The sequence below is a fragment of the Chaetura pelagica genome, unplaced genomic scaffold (assembly GCF_000747805.2).
Source record: "Chaetura pelagica isolate M959 unplaced genomic scaffold, ChaPel_1.0 scaffold10, whole genome shotgun sequence".
In the NCBI taxonomy this organism is placed as follows: domain Eukaryota; kingdom Metazoa; phylum Chordata; class Aves; order Apodiformes; family Apodidae; genus Chaetura; species Chaetura pelagica.
The window spans coordinates 9,106,221-9,116,616 of record NW_009952263.1 but is presented as its reverse complement, the minus strand read 5'-3'; the positions used below and the strand labels follow the sequence as shown (position 1 = coordinate 9,116,616).

Here is a 10,396-nt window from a genome sequence, read left to right as displayed (position 1 = left end):
AATAACTCAAGAGCTAGTTTGTTCCAGATAAATGTAAATACATTTAAAATAGTACTGAGAAAAGAAACTGGACTGTGATAAGAACTTCAAGCTTCCCCAAAGTTTCCTTCATGATCAGCTAGAACTGAAGCCATTGCCACTGATGGGGTCAGAGATGTCCCTAAAACCAGTGCTTCTCATCTCTTGAAATACATTAAGAGCTATAGTCTGTTTTGATCTTCTGGAAAGCGGATAAAGTTCCTGAGCTAGCAGCAATTGGGACTCACTAGTGGGAGGATGTACAGAAGAGCAGTAGGGATTTCCTCCAGGCAGAGCAATGTTCATACGTACATCACAGCCAGTTGTCATCAGTGGTCCCAAGCCCTGGGGAAAGGCTGGGCTGGCAGCAGCTGCTTAGGGAGCAATGGGGGTGTGAGGAAGTCCTCCCCACCAGGGAACAGAAGCTTTGGAGTTCAGGAGGACATAAAAAGAGGTCCTGTGAGCTACCTGTCAGAGAGGAATTAAGTATGCTATACAGGGAGGTAAGTGCATCATTTTATAACTGTGAAGCTGATTTTGCAGGTTGCACAACTTCTTGAAAACCCAAGTAGGGCATGGAGTTCAGGAGGACATAAAAAGAGGTCCTGTGAGCTACCTGTCAGAGAGGAATTAAGTATGCTATACAGGGAGGTAAGTGCATCATTTTATAACTGTGAAGCTGATTTGCAGGTTGCACAACTTCTTGAAAACCCTAAGTAGGGCACTATCTGAAATTGCACAGCCTGATGTTGCTGGCGGCCGACCATCTGTCCCCATGGGCTTTCAAATCAAGAGAGCACTGCTTTTACTAAGAGCAGGCAGTCTGTATGGTGGAGGTTTTCGTAAGTGAATTTGATGAACCTTCTGACTTTGCAGCCTGCGGTAAAAGCACACTGAAAAAAACCAGGCAAATTAAACTTCACAAGTTAACATAAGTTCATTAAATAATTTCACATATTTTCTATAAGTTGAAGTAAGGCTGATGTGAAAGGCTGATGGTCTTTACTTTCTCGAGTTCAAAGAAGCAGTTTTCTCAGTAGCACTGGTAACCTCCAAGTTTGCTCAGTCACAACATCTCGAGCATTAAGACACACACCTCAGAGAATGAAATCTCACAGTGCTCTGCCAAGCAGGTAGCTCCTATCCTCCCCTTGCAGGTGGAGAACGGGCATACTCGCCAGGGGAGCAGGATAGGGGAGCTGGAGGGAGGGAAGCTGGTGGGGAGGGGGCACTGAACATGCTTCCCAGGGGATGTTCAGCGTAACACATCTTCTGTGTCCTGGCCTGGGGAAATACCTGCCTGTAAAGAAGTGGGTCAGGATCCAGATCCCTCCTGTCCCTGAACTTAATCAGGAATCACTTCCCAGACCTATAGATGTGTGTAACCAGAGTGAGGGACAACAGCTGTCGCTGCCTCACAGACCCTATTCTGCAAACAGGGCTGGAAACATGGGCTTCCTACAGAATCACAGAATCCTAGGGGTTGGAAGGGACCTCGAAAAATCATCTAGTCCAGCCCCCCTGCCAGAGCAGGATCCCCTAGAGCACATCACACAGGAACACATCCAGGTGGGTTTTGAATGTCTCCAGCAAAGGAGGCTCCACAACCTCTCTGGGCAGCCTGAAGCTCCCCTGCCTTCAGTTGAGCACTGCACAGGGCTCAGGGGCTTCCTACCTGCATCCTCCCAGCTGGGCTTTCAACTTGCCCTGACAGTGAGCTAGCTCCATGCATGCTACCAAGTGCACACTTGACAAAACACTCTGGTTTAAAACACGGCACGGAAGTGCTACTAATGCTTGGAGTGCTGCTGGATTTTTCCCCTTGTACAGGATATCTGGGGGGAGGAAGATTTTTAGCCCTGTAAGATTAAACAATCATCATGGTTTTAAGGGCTTAATCTGCTGGCATGCAGACTGCTGGCTGATAAATCTCTCAGTCTGAGTGTAATTGGATACAGCATCAGATTCAGTTGTGTGGGCTTTCCTGGGGCTTTTTGTTTGTTTGTTCATATTTAACACGCTGCAGAGTTGAAGTGATTTGTCCCTGGAAATGCCTTTGGGCTTGAAGCTGTAACACTGTCATCCCCCAGCCAGTATTTTGGCAGCACCTAGCTGGAGACCACCACTTGGGGAGGGGTGGGGGGAGGGAAAGTTGCTCAGTGTATGAATTCGGGCTATTGTTCGAGGCACACATCTGCCTTAAGAAATCTGCACGGCACAGGCCGTTACTTATTCAGATGCAGAAGCTCCTTCCGTCCCACAAGACGGCCCATTCAAGTCACATGCCAGAGGTCTCAGCAGAATGGGCTGCAGCTGCTTCAAATCTGCTGTCTAACATCAGAAGCAGTTGGACAAACTGTACTGTACTGACTACAGTCAGGCTGCCGGGCGCCGAGGAAGACAGGGAAAAGATTTGGGATCCCAGCGCGATGTTCTCGGAGGATCTCTGGCTGGAAAATGAGAAAAACTGTGCTGTCGTTCACAAGTCGAAGCGAGGAAGGAAGCGCCAAGAGCTCCTGGCCGTGGCCCTGGGGGTGAAGGTGGGAGTCAAGGGGGCACTTTTGTGGCAACCTCTGAAACTCTTTGCCTATTCACAGATCACCTCCTTGGTCAGAAGAGCAGCCTTAACTCAAAACGACAACCACTTCAACTATGAAAAAGCACACAATTTTAAGGTAAGCACAACTTCCTATTATTTTCTGCTAAAAAGTTCTGTTTAGATGCCTTGCACTTTGGTTTTTTTTGCTGCAATGGGGTTTTTATGCACCTATCTGTACTTGCTCTGAGAGAAGTGTTATAAAAAGCATTTTTCCTCCTACTTCAAGTTCCCTTGACTGCATTCTTAATATGTTTTTACATAGGCACTTAATCCAAATAAGGATTTTGCTAAGCACTGTACTACTTGACTGGAATTTTAGCTCATTTTTCCCAGATTCAGTTTTCTTTTATTGTTCAGAGATGAAGTACTTAGTATTGCTTGTCTTTATATTAAGTGTATCCACTTTTAAAGGAGAAAAAAGGCCCCTTTTCAAAACATAACTATTATCAGAAGCCAGTAGGATTTTACTGGCAAACATTTTGGACCATTTCTGTTTTCAGAAGTTGAGGGAGCTCGGTTGCTCCCTAACAGTAAAGCAGAGTGGTATTGTCTCCTAGCTTTTGTTCCACCACCATATGCTAAGGAAATCCTCTCAGAGTCCCACTGAGCCATAGGATCTGAGCTTCTGTTTGCATGTCAAACTAAACTAAATAGCTGGGCAAACACGGGGACGTTTAAATGGATCATCTTTTTGCTATCTTATACATACAAAATCAGATTCTTAGGAATTGGGGTTTTTTTTCCCCCAAGTGCTGTGTCTGGCGTGCTGCAGCAGGGAAGTGACTCAGCTTTGGAAACAGACCTTCCAGGCAGCTTGTACTAGAATGTTTTTCCAAAAGGGCTGTGCTGGTTTCAGAGGACGCCAGCCAGTTACCGTATCTAATGCTGTCAAATTGCGGTTTGATGCTTATCGAGATGGAGGCAGAGAGAATAAGAGGCAGTAACAAGACAAGAAAGGAATGCATCTCAGCTTTGAAACCTTGGTTTGCTTAATGCTCCTTGAGGATGCTGATCTGGGTCACTGTCAAAATAGTTCAACTCATTAGCAGAGAGTTTTCTGATATTCATCTCAGGCCTGTCAAAAAAGGAGAAGCACTGATTAAAATGATTTCAGTGATTTCCTGGTTTAGCAAAAAAGCTTCACTTCTTATTTTTCTACATATTCTACATTCGTGCAGACATTACTGTCCTCTGCAGTGCTCCTGCTGTAGCTGGTAAGTCAATAATTTCATATTAGTGAGCAAAGCAAACAATAGCATCCCTTTTCTCATTCCTTCTCCTTGACCCAGTCTGCAGAAAAGTCAGTATCTATCTCACTGATCAGCCCTAAAGGAAATAGGGGAAATACTCTGTTTTCTTGCTTGATTAAACCAGCTTTCATTCTTCTGAGTTTTGCCCTCATTATCATTTTAATATCAAAACTGTTTTAGTTTAGCTAGAAAATATTTTCTCATGACTGAGACTTTTTTCCACTTTGACCCATGCATTCTTTCCTCTTCAAAATTCCCCTTGTTTTGGCTTTGATTTATAATTGGACATGTGCCCAGTTAACTTTGCGTTTGCACAATCTAGCTGTTGTACAGCCTCTGTTCCTTTCTGTTTCAGAAAGAGTCATAGTTTAACTGGAAAATCACATGATTAAATGTATATGTATTCAAAGGCTTGACAGAAGAAAATTATTGTCTAATCCTAGTAAAGGCAATTTTAAAAAATTATCCAGAAAAATCAGTCAAAAAGGTTATGTTTACTTAGTGAAAAAATATGTTCACTGTGCAAATACAGTTAGTTCTCCAAAGCAGTATGGTAGAACATGTCTAGCTGTTGAACAAAAAAATGTGGATTGAATGCTTAGAGTAGAATATTTATATTTAAAAGATAGCTGATTTTAAATCTAATATCTTTATTCCATATTCATTGCATAAAAGGGTTAAGAAATTATTTAAAAGCAAAATAATGGTTTTATGTGTCTTGGGCAAAATTCTTAATGGCTTTTGACAGCACCCAGGCTGTGATGATATGAGATTTATCTGAAGGAGAATGCTATTTTGCAGACTTTCAAAGAGTTGTCTTCCCCATTTTTAGGTGAATACTGATATGTATTGTATCATTCATCTCACTTCATAGGGACAAAGGTTATGTGTCACTGTTCCTCATAATCTTATCATAGACAATTCTTTGTGAACAAACAGACATTCGTTGGCTCTTGTCCTTTAGCCATGAAGAACCTTAAAAATTAGGGGCACATTTTTAGCAAAGCTGATGAGATTTTTGTAGATCTTGCACTGAAGATCTTACCTACTGGAGGAAGGAAGGAACAAAAGGAAAAAACAGACTCACAGCACAGAATCAGAGCTGTGACAGGTCTCTGTCCATCCTTTCCAAGCTAATAAAAAAAATCAAAAAGGAGCACTGGAGCTTGAAGCATGAGGGCACCAGGTTATGGTCTTCTGAGCATCTATGCTTTCTCATTCAGCCTCTCTTCCAAATTCCAAGGCACTCAAGGCAAATTAAAAAAAAAAAAAAAAAAAAAAGATTTAGTATCCAGACTGATTTGTTAAGCTGGGTTCATCCTGAGCACACAGCATAGTCACATGGATGTAGGTTTGGAGCTGGCGTCTGTCTGGCGGGACAACTTTGTATAAGCACTTTGCAGTGTAGACATACCATCTTTCAGGAAAGAGAATAAATCTCTGAAGCCCTGTTTAGAAAAACACAGAGGTATTTCTGTAACTATGTGGGCGTCAGCATAACTGGATCACGAAGTCCTATTGCATCTCTCTACAGTTAGGATCCAGGAGGCTTTCTGGGATGTGCTTTACCTGCCAACTTCAGTGGGGTCTCAGCTGGGTAAGATGCCACCCTCAGGCCTGAGCGTGACCATATGGAGTTACGGGGTGCTCCATGAGTTTTGTTCTAGGCTGGCATTTCACGAGAGGGTCTCTGTGCTGCTTTAAGTGAGCAAATACTGCTGAAATATGTGCATTTACCACAATATCGTGCCTGTTGGCCAGTTCAGCGTGGGCAAGTCCCGTTTGCAGATGGGCTAGTGGAGCAGGCAGCTGATTATAGACAAAGTCAGAAGATCTGCTGGGAGAAAGGAGGCTCTGGGATAAACGTCCCCTTGTGTTAGTTACTGCAAATAAGCACTGCTTCTGGGAGACAAAGGGTTTCAGGGAGGCTTTTTTTTACAGACATCATGAAGATTATGTGTATGTATTTAAACAAAAACAAGAGCGGAGTCAGCTTTTCTACCATGCAGAAAGCTCAGGTTCAACAGGAGTCCACAGGAGAGGCAGAAGTCTGAAAAATCTTGTTTTATTTGGAGGCAAATAGAAGTCTTCAAACCAAGTCACATAAACACCAAAATTGTCTCAGAAGCAGCACTACATAATGCCAATAAAAACCATGTGCTTCAATTCAAGGCATTTTTTTAGTTTGTTTATGCAGTATTGCTTAAGGGATTATTTTGTTTTGCCACTGTATTGGCACTCCTTAACTTTGGTCTCACTTTTTTCTGCCTCTATGAAGACAACTCAGAAACAGACTAAAATTGGGTTTTTTTGTTTTGTTTTGTTTTGTTTTTCTTGGCGGGGGGGATTATATGAAGAAATACTTCCCTGTAAATTCTTTTTTAAAGTTGCCCAAGCAGCCCCAGCCTATGCTGTGTGTATACAGAGAGGTCTCCTGAGACTGCAGGATGAGGTAGGAACTGTTAATAAATAGCTCTTGATCATGTTTCCAAAAACCTAAGCCTAGTGTATTTGTAATTACATGGTTACAAAGGATGCAGCAAAACCTAAAAACTTGTCTGAAACTCAAAAGCTGCTGTTGCCTCTTCTTGTTTAATATAGACATGAGGCCAATCTTGCAGGCAAAATTCCCATTTACCATTCAGAAGCATTGTGTGCAACTTCAGGCTGCATTCAAGTGTTGTGTTCCTAAGAACAGTCTTCCTTCATTACTTCTTCAAAATTAATGGCAAGCCATAAAAGACTTAGTTCAAAACTGCATCTGAAGAGATATCTTCTTTGCACTTTCATCTAGAAACTTCTTAAGACCTCCCTTTTTCAGTTAGAGATAGTGAACATTTCCCTGTTTCAACTTAACCAAAAACCACCAAGACTCACTTTTCACAGGGCATTTAAGCTGGAAACTTGAGATTTGAGCTAAAACACAGATCTGTGACAAACTGAAGTGAATTAATAAAGAGAGCTAAACTTTTGAGGACCACCAACCTGAAGGAAATAAGGAAACTGTGCACTAAAAACCCATGTCTGGACTTCATGCTACCCACCCTGCAAAATGTAACAAGATTAAATGACAAACAAGTATGTGTCTATATCTATCAATCTATCTCAAACTTTATTGCAAAGTGTTGTTTCCCAGAGATACACATTTTTCTGAGAGGCAAAATGCCATTTCAAAAAATAAATATGACCAGTCAGACATTCCAGTTTTGACCTTTTACTACCAAAAGGAAGGAAGAGTTATTATTGCTTAAAGCTTATTCATGCAATTATTGACTGTGAGTAGCTGGTCAGGAGTAATTTGTAGTGAGGCTTATATTTTTATTTTAAGAGATGTCTGTATTAAAATCACAATATTTCATTTTCCTGGGGAAGGGACTCAAGAGTACAGGCTTGTTTAGGTGTGATCTGCAGGCAAACGGGGCAAAAACATTAGCAAGCCAAACACTTGGCTGAAACTTCACAAAATTTATCTGAAAAGGGCAATGACTGTTTTTTTTATTCTGTGAAAAGTGAAGAGCAGTTTTACCCATCCCAGAGGGTGGAAGTGGCCTTTCAGCCATCCACCCAGCGGGTAAAGAGCAGAAAGAAGGAAAAGGAAGCATTACCAGCCAAAGTGTGCATGATTTATGTTTTGTTAAGGTCAATTAAGTCTTTGGCCCGAAATAGTTCATACCATGGCCATTCACACAGGCGTAGACTTCACTATTTACTATTATTCAATTAAAGTGAAATGCTTACTTTAATAGAACATACATCTTACATACAAAAGGTCTTCTGCTGCAGCCTTTGGAAAAGATGTGTAGGAAGCAGCAGTGGTGTGCAAAAACTGGCAGGGGAGCTGCCAGCTCTGTCAGCACACAGGTCATTTTATGCCTCCTCATTTACTGATGTGTGGACTGTAGCAACATAAAGTTTGGACTACTGAAAAAGTGCCTACTGACATCTTTTCCCTTTGTGAGTTCAGTATACTTATAGAGCGTGTTGTTTTGTCACTAATGGATTCAAGTGTGCAAAATCAGGTCATTACCCGACCGCTGCCTGGAGCAGCTGCATAAATCATTCATCCTTGATACAAATTTACAGCAATCACCTCAAGTTTTGTTCAGTGTTGTTGCATAGAAATGAGCATGTAACACCATAGTCCTCGTGAATTCAGACCTGAAAGGTGCTCTTAGAACATGGGTCTTGCACCAGGTCTGTGGTTATGGGAAAACAAAACGTGATGCAAAGAGACTTCTCTCACCGCATTTCCCATGCTTTAAAGTGATCTGTTGAAGAGCATTTGAATCTCAGAAACATTCCTGTTTTATTTGAACTAGTCTAGTAAAAGCACTGATAATAGTTCCTTGGCTTATTAGTTTTACTTATTTTCTGCTCTGACTAGTGAACCTGGTTTCCTCCCTTCCACTATAGCTAAAATGTCAGCCAGCAAAAATTACTAGTTTTCCATGTCCTACACAGCCCGGTTCTCTGTTATGTGAAGCCTGTTGAAAGATAAACTTCAAGATCAAAGCAAATTTATGTTCCCGTGGTTTATTTCATCTAGACTTTCAAAAGATGTGGGCACTGTGTGATAATGATTTACTCCTACTGAGTCTTCTGTTGTTTATCCATTTCAGTTGTTCCATCTGTCGGACCATCTGCCTCCCCCTGACCCCATTTCTTCCCCCCTCCCACTTTGTATTACAGGTCCATACGTTTCGAGGTCCGCACTGGTGTGAATACTGCGCCAACTTCATGTGGGGTCTCATCGCTCAGGGAGTGAGGTGTTCAGGTAGCCCTTCAGCATTTTCTGTCATTCTCTCAAAGTGCTCAGACATCCCTCCCACCCCCAGCCTGCACTCCCTGCAGGAGGTGTGGGGGGGTAGGGATCACTTTACAAAACAAGGCAAAAAATCCTCCCATGCAAGTTAGAGCATTTCCATTTCCCCCATTAGCTGGTTTAGAAATGAAGCCACCAGCTCTTGGTTGTTGAGGGTGACATCCTTTCAGTAGTACCTTGGTTGTGCATGTGCCTTGGTGCGTATGTTAAGAATTAATCTTTATGGTTAAGTTATCCCTGAATGTTTTTATGTCTTAAGAAACAAGCCCTGGAAAAGGCAGAGCCAGCCAGGAACTAGGCTTTGTAACTCATCTTGTTGCCACCAATTGCGAAGAAGTGCCTTTGTCTACAAAAAGACTGTCACCTGTTTCCTATAAAAATACCATGTGTTGCTGCAAGTCTGAAGTATAGGATCTTTGTTTTCCTAAAAGGAATTCTTTATCTGGTGCCTCTGTAACTACATTAGCATTTTAACACTGCTTTAATTATTTTTAATTTGTTCTTTTGTGAAAAATAATCATCTTGGAAAAATGTAGTATCATCACATCATGAGCTTTTGCATTTAGCAAGTGAAATAGTATTTTGTGCATGGCAAATGTGGTTTCATAACTTCTTTTATGGACCTTGAATCCCTTCCATGCCTCACCTGAATATGCTTCTGTCTTACCTCTCCCTGCCTTGACCTCCATGCATTCCTGGGCTCAAGCTGGCACCAAATACATCTGACCCTGACATCTGCCTTTCATGGGTAGAGGAGGTGGTTGTCACCTGAAATTTAGGAACCACGATTTGAAGGCTCAAAATACCTTTCACAAACACACAGTTTTAATAAGCAGTCTCAGCTACTGCTAAGTCTTGTCTGCCTGTAGATGAATAGTGGTAAGACAAAGGATATGAGAAGGACATTAAAAAAGAGGAAAATTCATAGTAGTCTGCTTTCCAGGCTATTTGATCTTAAACACAAATGTGTAAAAAATTACCTCACTAATGCATAGCACTGTATTTGTTCACATATATAAACGATTAAACTAACAAAAAAGCTTATGTATTATGAAATTAGTTAGGCTTTGCAGAACAATACTGTATTATGCTGCAATAACTGTATGAAGAAAGAGACAAAAACCCACCCAAATCCATTAATGCATAGATGTGTTTGTAGTGATTGTATGATTTTACTTGATTAATATTTGATAGAGCATTAATACTGAAATATGCTGCAAGTAGTAGAGTCATGTTTACATTTCTAATAGCTTGGGCAGTAAATCAATATGAAGAAACAGTAAGCAACTTGCTAGTGATGATATTAGATGTGTTAAGTTATCCCAAAAGGCACCGTCAGTGATGGGCATGACTGGATGATGTACTCATGATGTTGGTGGTTGCTTTACTGAGTCTTAGAAACTCATTTGGATGAATATTTGAATCTATGAGCAAAATTCAATTTGTGGAGATCAAGCAGTGATATTGAAGTTGAATGAAACCTATCCATGCAACCCAGAGTAGGATTTGACTCTGCAGTGAGAGACCAAGAAACTTTTTGTAAAATTAGTAACTTTTTTACGTCATGCATTTCACAGCATTTTATATGCCTAAACTGACCTACAGACTAAACACAGGGGACACTTGAGTCACCAGTTGAGTGATGAGGCAGGGGTGGGAAGGCTGCTGATGTGGCAGAGTGAGCCAAACTGTGGCACTGCAGGAATG

General features: G+C 41.5%; 1 protein-coding gene across 7 annotated transcripts in view; it reads left to right on the top strand.

Annotated features, from left to right (window-relative positions):
- The first annotated feature begins 2,255 nt into the window (after positions 1 to 2,255).
- The window catches only part of CHN2 (chimerin 2), a 23,977-nt gene continuing 15,836 nt past the window's right edge, over positions 2,256 to 10,396 (top strand). For 2 of the 7 annotated variants that reach the window (XM_010007548.1, XM_010007547.1), the window contains exons 1-2: positions 2,260 to 2,693; positions 8,557 to 8,641. In XM_010007548.1, coding sequence (XP_010005850.1) covers positions 2,301 to 2,693; positions 8,557 to 8,641 — 478 coding nt within the window. In that variant the 5' untranslated portion in view covers positions 2,260 to 2,300. Of the gene's footprint in view, positions 2,694 to 8,556; positions 8,642 to 10,396 lie in introns of all 7 variants that reach the window. The other 5 variants (XM_010007552.1, XM_010007550.1, XM_010007551.1 and 2 more) reach the window with 3 other exon arrangements.